We start from the raw sequence: 14,246 nt of genomic DNA, 5'->3' as shown, positions 1-14,246 counted from the left end.
TCGCCGGTCTCGCCGCACCAACGGAGGCAAAGTGACCGGCAGTTTCCACCCTTTGTCCAACACGCTGCAATACGAAGGCCTACGACGAGGTCGCCCCGTCTCGCGTCCTCGTCCAACATGAAGGCCCACGAGGAATTCGGCCCATTGTAACAGGCCCTGCGCGGCTGAGTGTATTACGGGCCCGATTTGTAAAGGCTTTTTTGTAATGACAGTCTGTAACCCTGCTTTATGGGAATATTCCGGGGATGACCTAGGCGCCTGAGGGCACATGCGTCCTTAATCCAAGACGCTGGGTACTCAGGCACCTATAAATACCCCCGCATAGTGCCCTTGAGAGGCTAGATTAACAGAGCAATGGCCATCCCAAGTTGAAACCTTGTTTGTACTCCTCTCGATCCCCCGTTGGATCATCTTGCCCACGAGAGCAAGTTCCAACATGTCCCTTGACCCATCTATGTCCTACTCATTCTTATAATTCACTCCCCGCATTTACACAGTTTATACCTAAGAATTGACTAGCTTTTGTTTATCTTGTCCTTGTTTACCTATTCTGGTTGGGTTATTTTGGTTTAGCCATATGCTAGTGTTCCACATTAATCAATGAACATGATGAGATTATCTATGATACGTTGTTTTCCCTTTTTATCATGATGATATACTGTGACATTTAAGGGGACTCGAGTTGTTTCTCGAGTGCCTCTCCGTAAGGACTGGTTCGTTGGATGACCGCCCGGAAAAACAGTGCAACCATGAGGGTGGAGTGGGACGCCCTTAGCTGAATAATTAGAGGAACTGGGGTGTAGTTTGCTTCGCCATCATGCCGTTAATGGGGCTCGGTGTATGCGGCTCGCTCTGACAAGGTTGGTTTGCCCCATTGGGAGGAGTGCGGTGCATTTAGGAAACCTAACGGGCGGCTACAGCCTCAGGGAATCTTTGTAAAGGCTACGTAGTGAAACCCTACCTATTCACCTTGGTAGTGTTTATGGGTTTGATCGGCCTGAGGCAAGAGGGAATCACGGCTTGTGGGTAAAGTGTGCAACCTCTACAGAGTGTTATGAAACTGATATATCAGTTGTGCTCGCGGTTATGAGTGGCCAAGGGAGCTCCATTGATTAGAGATACTTGATCAGAGATATTTGGTTGACAGGTGGTGATGAGGATGATGGTTTTGGTTATGACTATGGTAATGGTAAGTGGTATTCTTTCCGTTTGGAAAGGGTACATTGGGTTAATAACTTGGGTAGATGCTAAAACCTGGCTTTCTACTAGTAATAATAACCTGACCAACTAAAAGCAACTGCTTGACTAAACTCCACATAAAGCTAGTCCACTACAGCCAAACGGGACATATTGCTGAGTATGTTGATGTGTACTCACCCTTGCTTTACACACCAAACCCCCCCTAGGTTGTCAGTGTTGCAACCACTTCTCAGGAGAAGATGAAGTCGTGGAGGAGGACTTCCAGGAGTTCCAAGAGTACGATGAGTTCTAGGCGTGGGTTAGCGGCAAACCCCTAGTTGGCTGCCTGTGAAGGCCGTGTGTATCTACGTTTCTTTTCCGCACTTTGATAATTGTTAAAGACTATGTGGATGTCTCGGACATCATGATGTAATCCACTATTATACCTTCTTTTATGTTATTATTTGAGCGCTGTGTGATGATGTCCAGGTATGTAACTTCTGTGTACGTGAGTTGCTGATCCTGGCACGTACATGGTTTGCCTTCTAAAACCGGGTGTGACAAAAACACAAGTAATTCATCGGCTACAAGTTGTCACAACCAGTCACAACCCTTTTATGGGATACCGATAGACATGTACCCTGGGCAACAACAGCCACCCATGCACATCAGCGATAAATTTGCCGATCTGCACATGTCCAGACCGATTGCACGTGAGTGCGGACCGTCTGGGCCAGCAACGGCCGGTACCATTTGTAATGAGTTACTGAGATATGCATCCGAGCTGCCACTTGCTACGCGAGCCCTAAACTACCCAGTAGGACCATCCGCATACAACGACGGACGGTCTGCATACGATCACGGACGGTTCGACCATATGGCCGGACAGTTCGCACACGCAGCCAGACGGTTTGCGTATCCGACCGGACGGTCCGGCACATGGTTGTTTGAGGAGGATTGTTACCTAAATCCTCATCCGTCCCAGCAACACTTTCCATCGCACTATACAATGCACCAGCACCATAACTTACCATTTCAAACACGTGGGGGAGAATACTTTCCGACCCATAGAAGGCCGGGAAGAGATGACCAGTCCTATGAACCACATAAGGTAAATGTTAGTACGCCACAAAACTCAAGCCAATGGGGGGGGAAGACGACATACCAACATCCAAACAACCTCACCCATATTGGACCAAAGAGTCAGTGGTCTCCCACCAGCTGCCATCGATATAGTAAGGAAGGAAATAGGTGGGGCGTTCTGATATAAGCTCGGAGTTAGCATAGTCCCTCGGGGCAGTCATATCGAAAACCTTATGATAGCCAATTTGACCATCTCACATACCCACAGGGGACCAGAATACCTGAATTCGCAAAGTCTTCGGGTGACCATGGAAAGAGCACACGTGAGCACATAGACTTGTTCTTAGCACAATTAGGAGAATTGGCCGACACCGAAGCATTTCGTGTGCATTTATTTTCATTATCTTTAACAGGGACTGCATTCGCATGGTATGCCACCCTCCCTCCTAATTCCATGTTGTCGTGGGGAGACTTAGAACCAAACTTTTATGACCATTTCTTCTCTCGTGATTACGAGCTAGATTTAGTGAACCTAGTGACCTTACGACAAGGGTAAGATGAATCAGTTAATGATTACATCCGAAGATTCCAGGATAAGAGAAACCGATGTTTTCAAATTCATTTAGCAGAAAAACAATTGGCGGGATTAGCCTTTGATGGATTGCGTTATTATTTAAAAGAGAGATTAGAAGGCGTCCAGTTCTTTACGCTAGCACAGTTACATCAAAGAGCTTTTGCTTGTGAAAGTCGAAGCAAAGAACTAGCCAAAACGGTTCGTCACGATGTCCAGATAATAGAATGCGATCAAAGTAGTTCAGATGACGAATCAAAGGAAGTTTACACTGCCGAAATGGTTTGGCCCAAGCAAGCCAAATCTTTGGCTTGTTCCTCCTTGCAGTCGGTTCAAAAGAAACGACAAGAGGAGGTTAAGTTTACATTTAATGTTGGCAAATGCGATAAGATATTCGACAAATTACTAAAAATGGCAACATTAAGATAGATTATACTATTCCACCCACCGATGAACTAAAACGTCGCGTATATTGCAAGTGGCACAACTCATTTTCACATGCCACTAATGATTGTAATGTGTTTCAACGACAAATCCAATCGGCCATTAATGAGGGACGATTGAAATTTCAGGAGGGCACAAAGCCCTTCCCAATGAATGTGATCGACTTCGAGGGCAAAAAAGTCCTAATTCGGCCCGGTGCGACCGGTAAGGGCGAAGGCAAGGAAGTCATCATCGGCAACGCACGAAAGGCCGATGAAAATAATAGAATTTCTTGCAGGAAGGTGGTTGTCGAGAAGACACCTGATGGAGGAGAAATTCTAAAGGTTACCATCACAAACGCTAGGGGCAATCGCAAACAGGTGGCCGAACGTGGGAACCTGCTCTACGCATCGCGTCGGTCCAATACACAGACACGGACGGTCCAAGACCTCACCGGACAGTCCGGGTCAATCCAGTAGACGATCCTTCATCTCTTTGCATTCTTGTTTATCTATAAGATGATGAAGGTATGTCCTTCATGACCTTCGTCTGATGATCATTATGTCCATGGGGAGATAATGCTTTAGAAGACGAATGTCCTTAATACTTAAGAATTTTGTTGCCTTGTTTTTGATTCACAACATTTGAGAACATGTGACCAACAGTAATTTTGTACGAAGTCAGTTCATCTTTCCTATAAATAGTAGAACAGTGCCCTGCATAAAGTACCTTTTTCGAGGGCCATAACTTTGTGTTACTTAGCCTTCGAAGAACCTTCGTGTCATCATGTGTTAATAAGCCGAATGTATGCTTGTAAACTTGTTCAATATAAGGGAAGCCGGAATAAAATGCTAAGGCATATAAGATAAGTTCCATATAGAGCTTCATATTGACCTTTTTATATCATTTCATTTACACTTCTCTTTTAAAACATTTGTCCTTCGTTCTAACACTCCGAAGAAGTGTTATATCAAAGGACGAAGGTTTTAATATTTAACTTGTGTTGCCTTGATTCTTGAAACCTTCAGGGGATTGAAATCAAGTATCAACATTATTGGTGGTAACAACGAAGATGATTATCTCTATTGTCTCTCGGACAATAGGGAAAACGAAGTATGTCACGAAATAATGGATAAAATGAGCTATCTGAAGCTAGAGTGTGGGCTATCTGCTATGCCGAAGGATCAGCTTGCATATTACCTAGCTTATAACAATTTAAAGGTTAGCATATGGTTTTGCATAATATTCTTTCATGACTATGACTTGATTAACTGACTTTTGAAACTTCATGGCACATAGGGACTTATCCTAAGTAAAGCTTTAAAGGCTAAGAAGGATGCCAAAGACAAAAGCACTCGGATAGTCTTCAAAAATTTACGGTCTGAAGTTATCGAGCTTTGGCATCAAGTTGTAGAGAAAGAAGAAATTCTGAACACTTTGGCAAGCGAGCTGATTGAGGATTGTGTTAAGTTCAAGAAATCCTCTAAAGAAAAGGATGATAAAGTTTTGAAGCTGGAAGCTGAGAAAACGCAGAGTGCAAAACACATTGCTGACCTCGAAGCTAAAATAGCAGCAGAAGTTGAAGCGCATAAGTCTAAAATGTCTAAGTTAAAAGAGAAATTTGATGAAGCAAGTGAAATTTTTGAGGTTGAAAAGTCGAAGCGTGAAATTGCCGAAGCTGAAAGGGATAGAGTTTAGGAGATTGTTGAAGAACTTTGTGAGTCGAAAGAAGAATGCTTCTCTAATGCTGCTAAATGTTATGAAAAATTAAAGAGCATGTTTATTAGCATCGGAGCCTTCTCTAGCGAAGAGGAGTTTTCCCACGGTGATGCTGCCAGAGCTATAAAATGGATCAAAGGTTAGTTGAGGCCATCGATAAAGTGTTTACTGGCCGAGGGAACTTCTATGCCTACATGGATGCACGCGGAGCAGTTTCCCTGCTTGAAAAAGCTGGCTACGATCATGTGAAATACGTTATTAGGCCAGACTTCAAGGTTTCTATGGACGATATTAAGGAACCTTTAGCCGGAGCTATTGAAATGTGGAGAAATTTTTATGCTGATATTTGGCTTGCTGATGGCAGGCAGATGGAGGATGAAGCTGGCAGAGATAATGCAGGAAAGGTTCCTTTTGATCTTTAAGTTTGTAGCTTTAGCTCTTTGTATTGCATATTCACACATAGTGCTTGCTTTGTAGGTTCATAGAGTAGCCAAGGCGGCTAAAGAAGCTAGACCTCCTCGATGGCGACCGAGTGCAAGCCCTCGACTCACTAAACAAATACTAGGTAGCAACGAAGACCTGAAGTGACAAAGCAATCGTCCCCCAAAGAGTTCGAAGAAGGAGACCTCGTCCTCATCCGAACGACAAGGACGGAAGGGAAAGGCAGGCTTGAACCAAAATAGGAGGGGCCCTTCATAATAAAAAAGAAGACTTTGCCCAATTCATACAGGATGATAAGCTTGTTCGCAGTAGAACTCAAACACTCCTGGAACATAGACAATGTGAGAAAATACTACTTGTAAGCCAACTTTGCTCAGTAGGGCCCCCATTGTGCCCTTGTAACATTTGTATATACAATTTAGCAATCAAGTCCGTACTCTTTTACTCGCAAAGGGGGAAGGTTTTCAATAAGGCGTAGCCTTATAATAATAAAGCTGAAATCCGCCTTTGAACCCCATCATCCATGAAAAAGGCTCACTAGGAGCCTAAACATTAGACAAACCGTGAAGTCACCACAATAGTACTTAATAAAAACCTGTTGTGTGTGACAACTAAAAATCCACGCAAAAGTCATCTAAGGGTGCAGTTGGATTAGAACAAAAATGTACACGAAGACTCCTAAGGTGTGAAGTCGTCTAAGGACACATAAATCCACGTAAAAGTCGCCTAGCACAAAAAATGTGCACGAAGACACCTAAGGGTGCAAAGTCGTCTAAGGACGCATAAATCCTCACAAAAGTCGAGTAAGGGTGTAGTCGTATTAACAAAAAAATATGCACTAAAACACCTAAGGGTGTATGCTTGAGAGCACAGCTAGATTAAAATAAAATCTCGACGAAGATACCTAAGAGTGTGAAGACGCCTAAGGACACAGTTAGATTAAAATAAAATCACGACGAAGACACCGAACGTAGGCAACCAAACACCAGAAGCATACCGGCGCGTAGAAAAACGCGCAGACCTAGCATGACCACATTTGTCTCTAATCGCTAGAGGAGGAGAGGACAGTGTTCCACATTTAACTTACCGATCGATAACAACTGACATCAGAAACTTTTTAGCCTCACTTGTAGACCTCGCTGCCACGGGCATTAGTCCATATTGCAAGGGCACATCACAAGAAAGTCGGACGTCTATATTATTAAAGAATAACAAAGTCATCATTATACGACCACATGCTCGTAGGCAAAAATCTATACTACTATATTAAGGACTTAATGTGGGTAACCTAGTACTACCACGGCTTTACGCTCGTCACATTCAGCGCCCGTAAAAAATAGTGCAAAATGAGCACTCAAAATCACACTTTCTACTCTAGAAATTTGAGGGTAACCACCAGATCACATGTACCTTAATGTTTAGAAATAAACAAAATTATATTTGTTGCCTAGATACGCTCGTCCGTCTCGTGGCAACGTACGAACACATATCTAGTATATTATTAATAGAATGAGGCTCCTCCTTCAAAATAAGACCACGCTTACTACAATTAAACAACATAATCTCAAGTTGTTTGGCTTCGCTAAATAGTCGAAGCTCGGACTCGAAAGTTAAATCCACATGCCAGCAGGCCCAAACAAAACAAAGTCAAGTTCAAACGTGGGTTGCCGGTGAACCTGCCAGAAGTGGGCCCACACGTCAGCAGCCAATGGGGCGAACGACACCTAACCCTGGCAGCCAACCAAAACCCCGTCCAAATCAAAGAGACCCCACCCGCGTGCTCGTCTCCCGCCATATTTGACCTCCTCCAACCACCAATCTCTGACCGACCGCAGCTTCTTCATCACTGACCGATCGCCTTCCTTCCACACCCATACCACGCCCTTAAACAAGGAACGGGGCTGCTGCCTGAGGCTACCGCGCCGTTTCTCTTTCTTGACCCGATCGCCTGCTTCCTACCACCGGTGACGCTAGCGGCAGGCCCATTTAACCTCTCGATCGAGCACCTGTGCCTGCACGGCAGATATATATACATATATAGGCGAGACCAGTCCTGCCAGGAACCATCCATATATACATGCTCCGGTGAGCTTTGCTCGACGACAGTCATCATGCATGGCGCGCGGCGAGTGAAGTGAATCGGAGCAGTTTGGGTGCCGGTGAGTTCTTCGTGTCACCCTGCTCTGTTTCTTTCTAGTCAGACAGGCGAGCTTAAAACCTGATCAACTAACTCATCGTCCTCCCTTGCAGATTTACTCAACCTGTTCTTGACGGAACCAAGCCAAGATCTCGATCGACCTGGTCCACTCCAGTCCAGACCAGAAATGGAGGTACAGATGGCAGCACAAGGCCCTAAATCGATGGGACGACGACGCAGCAGCACGCCGTGTGACTCTCAGCACGGCGGCGGTGCCGACACCAAGCCCGTCCCCGGCTACCTCAGGCCGTCGGCCGGCTCCTGCCACCACGTCTGCAAGTACGGCGGCACGCACACCTTCGAGGACCACAACAGGCCCCAGCCTAGGCCGCCTCGGAAGCAGCAGCAGCCGGCGGCGGAGAGCCACAGCCACAACAGGGTGCTCGTCAAGGTGCGGTCGGTGTTCCGGAGGCCTTCCAAGGCGGCCGCCGACAAGTCCAGTGGGGTCGAGAGCGTGGAGTGGAAGGACATTGTGGCCTATGATACGGTTCCACTTCCACCCCATGGATCGTCCTCCCCGAAGCATGATGGAACCTCAGCTCAGTTCACCGGCGGCTCCAAGAAGAAGGATGTAATGAAGGGGAAGAGGTCGCATGGCAAGGCCAAGACCCATGAACAAGTGGAAGGGCAGAAACCTAGGGCGGCTGCTTTGCTCGTGGAAAACATGGGTACCAATTATCAGGAAATGCTTCAAGGGTACCAAATTCTGCCCCCTTCTCTGCTGCAGAGTCGCGCAAGCCTTTTGCGCGACCTCGAGAAGGAGATGATGGTTCACCACGACGCTGCCGATGCCGGGGAAGGAAGAGCAACGCCAACGTACTCTCCGGACCCAGAACAGTGCGCTGCTGCCGCTGAATCAAGCAGGCCCATCCCTGCGCACCGGAGGGTGCAGAGCATGAGCATCAGCAGCAGGTCCGCGCGGCACCCGTTCGCGCGACAAGCGAGCAGGAACTCGGGCGCCTTCAAGCTGCGGTCCAGGAGCACCAGAGCGCCCGCAGTGCTTCCACCGCCCGACGAGGAGAAGCCCGCGAGGCTGAGGTCCAGGAGGGGCGGCGAGAATCCTTCGGTGACCACCGAAAGAGGCATCCATCTCAGGATCCGAAGCCTCCGGAAGCGAGGCGTCGGTGCTTCCGCCGCCGGCACTGCTGGTTTCGTCGTGCCGGCGGTGGCGCTCAGGCACCAGAAGACGCTGGAGAAGAACAAGAGCCAGAGGCTGTACAACAACCTCATCGAGGAGACGGCGACCAGGCTCGTCAAGACGAGGAAGAGCAGGGTGAAGGCCCTGGTCGGGGCCTTCGAGACCGTCATCTCCAAGATCGCAAAGTAGGAATCAGCAAGCGTATTTTGGTTGCTCTCTCAGTGAGTGAGTGCTTCCTGTCAAAACTGTTTGCACCGTTTATCTATCAAAATGGCCCATCCTATTTCATCTACAGCGACTCGATAAGACTGGATCCAATCCAACCAGTCACGATACTGATCCGTGACGTCCTGTTCGGCCAGAGCGGGCATACCGATCGGTGGGCCTGATTGCTATCGACCGAGCTGAACTAGTGGATACCGACCCAAATGCTGAAGGTACCAATTATATGTTGTAAGCAAAGCTTCATCGTCGATAAAAATGGCGCCCAATGAGAACTTCGAAGAATTGGAGATACACAAAGTTTCGACGAAGAACAGACATGTGAACACGTCTGCCCTCAAATATAGAGAATTGCTATGTATTGGGGAGGGGTAAAATGTAATTTTGTCTGAAAGTATATTGGTACTTGACCATATAAATAGGTGAATAGTGTGACCGTCATGTGATCGGACATTCGCTAAAATTGTGCTTGCTACATTCACGTCTATAGATAACACTAGTGACACCCATATCATATATCCAAAGTTTATGTTTGTTTGTATGGAACATCTGTTTTGTGAATTATAGATTGATTTTAAAATGTTATATCTTTGGTCTTACATGAAAAAATAATTATATTCAAAAACAAAACTTTACATCTATATGTTGTCAAAGAATAGCAAAGAGCCCTCACCATACCTTCTGTTGGGTCATGTCTTGCCGAAGATCCTCAAAAATGGCTTTGCTTCGGAGGGAGCAAATGTATTTTAAGCAGACAACAAAGAATGTGCCGGGGACCATAATTAGGGGTACCCTCAAGGCTCCTAATTCTCAGCTGGTAACCCCCATCAGCATAAAGCTGCAAAGGCCTGATGGGTACGACTAAGCCAGGGATCAGTCCATTCGAGGGACTCGATCACGCCTCGCCCGAGCCCAGCCTCGGGCAAGGGCAGCCGACCCCGGAGGATCTACGTCTCGCCCGAGGCCCCCCTCCAGCAACGAACATACTTCCAGCTCGCCCGAGGCCCAGTCTTCGCCAAGAAGCAACCCCGGCCAAATCGCCACGCCAACCGACCAAATCGCAGGGGCATTTAATGCAAAGGTGGCCTGACACCTTTATCTTGACGCACGTCCTCCAGTCGACAGAGCCGAAGTGACCGCAGTCACTTCGCCGCTCCACTGACCGGCCTGACAGAAGGACAGCGCCGCCTGCGCCGCTCCGACTGCTGTGCCACTCGACAGAGTGAGGCTGACAGGCAGTCAGGCCCGGCCTCAGGCACCATAGGAAACTCCGCTTCGCCCGACCCAGGGCTCGGACTCGGGCTCAGCCCCGGAAGACGGTGAACTCCGCTCCGCCCGACCCAGGGCTCGGACTCGGGCTCAGCCCCGGAAGACGGCGAACTCCGCTCCGCCCGACCCAGGGCTCGGACTCGGGCTCAGCCCCGGAAGACGGCGAACTCCGCTCCGCCCGACCCACGGCTCGGACTCGGGCTCAGCCCCGGAAGACGGCGAACTCCGCTCCGCCCGACCCAGGGCTCGGACTCGGGCTCAGCCCCTGAAGACGACGAACTCCGCTTCGCCCGACCCCAGGGCTCGGACTCAGCCCTGGCCTCAGCCGACGATCTCCGCCTCGCCCGACCCAGGGGCTCGGACTCGACCTCGGCCTCAGAAGACAGACTTGACCTCGGCCTCGGAGGAGCCTCCACATCGCCCAACCTAGGGCACGGACCGGCCACGTCAACAGCAGGCGCCATCATTACCCTACCCCAAGCTGACTCCGGCTACGGGAAACAAGACCGGCGTCCCGTCTGGCTCGCTCCGCCAGACAAGCAATGATGGCGCCCCGCACGCTCTATGACGACGGCGGCTCTCAGCCCTCTTACGGAAGCAAGAGGACGTCAGCAAGGACTCGACAGCCCCGACAGTTGTCCTTTCGCCAGGCTCCAGCGCTCCTCCGACGGCCACGACACCACACGAACCGAGTGCCAAAACCTCTCTGGCTGCCACGATGGCATGTACTTAGGGCGCTAGCTCTCCTCCGCTAGACACGTTAGCACTCTGCTACACCCCCCATTGTACACCTGGATCCTCTCCTTACGCCTATAAAAGGAAGGACCAGTGCCCTCTTACAGAGGGTTGGCCGCGCGGGGAAGAGGACGGGACAGGCGCTCGCGTGAGGCCGCTCGCTCCCCTCCCGCGTGGACGCTTGTAACCCCCTACTACAAGCGCACCCGACCTGGGCGCGGGACAAACACAAAGGCCGCGGGATTTCCACCTCTCACTCTCTCCGTCTGCCTTTCCCCCCTTCGCGCTCCGTCTCGCGCCGACCCATCTGGGCTGGGGCACGCGGCGACATTTCACTCGTCGGCCCAGGGACCCCCGGTCTCGAAACGCCGACAGTTGGCGCGCCAGGTAGGGGCCTACTGCGTGTTGACGAACAACTTCCCGTCAAGCTCCAGATGGGCAGTCTCCAGCAACCTTTCCAGCCCGGGACGGTGCTCCGTTTCGGGAGTCTTGAGTTCATGTCCCTCGACGGCAGCTACGACATGATACTCCTTCCCCCGCCGTGCGACAGCGACAATGGCGGTCGACAGCCCGCCCGCCGGCGGCTGAATCGACGACGTCTTCCCCGCGTGGTGGAAGAACAACATTCGAGCTCACCCCGCCCTCTCCCCCGCCGACGGAGGAGGAGGCGGGGTAACCAAGGCCAAGCAGGAGGCAGCGCCTCGTCGGCTGTCGAGCGAGTCGACGGCGCCGATGCCCCAACGGGGGGCACGTCGGGCCTCGACCTCGCGTCTGAGGCGAAGACGAGCGCCGACTCCCCGCAACACGCCAATCCCGAGCAAACGGACGACGCCAGCACGCTCGCGAAAGGCTTGCTGGGCGTCACCCTCGTACCTGAGACGACGGTGCAGTCAGTCCCTGATGTGACTTCGCCACCGCCCGTCGACCAAGAGGTACCCACCGATTCCCATCTCACTCCTTTTGGATTCAGCCTCGACCCGCCAAGCGACTTCGCTTTGGTGGACGCTCTCGTAGAGGCGAGTCCAAACCCTCTGGGGTATCGTATGCGGTCACCCTGGGACCGGCTGATGGACGTCTTGACCTACGGGCCCTCGGGGTCCGAGGAAGATGACGAGCCCGACTTCTGTTGGGATTTCTCCGGACTTGGTAACCCCAGTGCCATGCGGGACTTTATGACCGCGTGTGACTACTGCCTTTCCGACTATTCCGACGGTAGCCGCAGCCATCTTGGTGTGCCGGAGAATGGTAAGAATGTTTCCACGTCGATCTAGGGGGTCCCAACGAAGGCAACCATCTTGGTGTGCCGGAGAATGGTGATCTCCCTAGGCCTGTGCCTCGCGTTGACATCCTACGGGAGCTAGCTGTGGTCCCCGCTCCGGCGGGGGTTCATGACCCACGGCTCGAGCAAATCCGCGGGGTGCCGGCCAGGCTCGACGAGGGAGCAGGAACACTTGAGTCGATCCGCCGGGACATCGGGTAGGAATGGGCGGGCCAACCTCCGGCCGGAGAAGTGCGTCATCTACCCCAGGGTATCCAGCACCGCATCGCCGACGATGTCAGGATGAGGCCGCCGCCCACTTCAAGTGGAGTCGGCCAGAACCTGGCTGCAGCGGCAATGCTTCTCCGCGCAATGCCGGAGCCATCAACCACCGAGGGGCGGCGAATCCAGGGAGAGCTCAAGAATCTCCTGGAGGACGCCGCGGTCCGACGGGTCGAAAGCTCCGCCTCCCGAAGGCAGGGGTACCCCTCGGAACACCGCGCCGCGACTTCCCGATTCATGCGGGAAGCCTCGGTCCACACCGGGCGCACGCGCAACACAGCGCCTACGCCCCGGGTCGCCTCGGCAACGAGCACCATCACCGCGACCGTCGGGCCCACCTCGACGAGAGGGTGCGCCGAGGCTACCACCCCAGGCGTGGGGGACTCTACGACAGCGGGGAGGATCGGAGTCCCTCGCCCGAACCACCCGGTCCGCAGGCTTTCAGCCGCGCCATACGACGGGCGCCGTTCCCGACCCGGTTCCGAACCCCAACTACTATCAGAAAGTACTCGGGGGAGATGAGACCGGAACTGTGGCTCGCGGACTACCGGCTGGCCTGTCAACTGGGTGGAACGGACGATGACAACCTCATCATCCGCAACCTCCCCCTGTTCCTCTCCGACACCGCTCGCGCCTGGTTGGAGCACCTGCCTCCGGGGCAGATCTCCAACTGGGACGACCTGGTCCAAGCCTTCGCCGGCAATTTCCAGGGCACGTACGTGCGCCCTGGAAACCCTGGGACCTCCGAAGCTGCCGACAGCAGCCGGGAGAGTCTCTCCGGGACTACATCCGGCGATTCTCGAAGCAGCGCACCGAGCTGCCGAACATCACCGATTCAGATGTCATCGGTGCGTTCCTTGCCGGCACCACCTGCCGCGACCTGGTGAGCAAGCTGGGTCGCAAGACCCCCACCAGGGCGAGCGAGCTGATGGACATCGCCACCAAGTGAGCCTCTGGACAGGAGGCGGTTGAGGCTATCTTCCGGAAGGACAAGCAGCCCTAGGGCCGCCCACCGGAAGATGCCCCCGAGGCGTCAACTCAGCACGACGGCAGGAAGAAGGGCAAGAAGAAGTCGCAAGCGAAACGCGACGCCGCCGACGCGGACCTTGTCGCCGCCGCCGAGTACAAGAACCCTCGGAAACCCCCCGGAGGTGCCAACCTCTTCGACAAGATGCTCAAGGAGCCGTGCCCCTATCATCAGGGGCCCGTCAAGCACACCCTTGAGGAGTGCGCCATGCTTCGGCGCCACTTCCACAGGCCCGGGCCACCCGCGGAGGGTGGCAGGGCTCGCGACGACGACAAGAAGGAAGATCACCAGGCAGGAGAGTTCCCCGAGGTCCGCGACTGCTTCATGATCTACGGTGGGCAAGCGGCGAACGCCTCGGCTCGGCACCGCAAGCAAGAGCGTCGGGAGGTCTGTTCGGTGAAGGTGGCGGCGCCAGTCTACCTAGACTGGTCCGACAAGCCCATCACCTTCGACCAAGCCGACCACCCCGACCACGTGCCGAGCCCGGGGAAGTACCCGCTCGTTGTCGACCCCGTCATCGGCAACGTCAGGCTCACCAAGGTCCTCATGGACGGAGGTAGCAGCCTCAACATCATCTACGCCGAGACCCTCGGGCTCCTGCGCGTCGATCTGTCCTCGGTCCGGGCAGGCGCTGCGCCTTTCCACGGGATCATCCCCGGGAAGCGTGTCCAGCCCCTCGGACAACTCGACCTTCCCGTCTGC

The 14,246-nt window shown here is 52.3% G+C and overlaps 1 protein-coding gene across 1 annotated transcript; it reads left to right on the top strand.

The window, feature by feature from the left end:
* Positions 1 to 7,434: 7,434 nt before the first annotated feature.
* Positions 7,435 to 9,556, top strand: LOC100277767 (uncharacterized). Its single transcript, NM_001412148.1, has 2 exons — positions 7,435 to 7,575; positions 7,667 to 9,556. Exon 2 carries the CDS (start codon positions 7,741 to 7,743, stop codon positions 8,938 to 8,940), a length of 1,200 nt encoding a protein of 399 aa, NP_001399077.1. The 5' UTR covers positions 7,435 to 7,575; positions 7,667 to 7,740; the 3' UTR covers positions 8,941 to 9,556.
* The last annotated feature ends 4,690 nt before the right edge of the window (positions 9,557 to 14,246 follow it).

The sequence above is a fragment of the Zea mays genome, chromosome 6 (assembly GCF_902167145.1).
Source record: "Zea mays cultivar B73 chromosome 6, Zm-B73-REFERENCE-NAM-5.0, whole genome shotgun sequence".
Lineage (NCBI taxonomy): Eukaryota > Viridiplantae > Streptophyta > Magnoliopsida > Poales > Poaceae > Zea > Zea mays.
The sequence above is the reverse complement of the archived record's forward strand: the minus strand, read 5'-3'. Positions and strand labels throughout refer to the sequence as shown.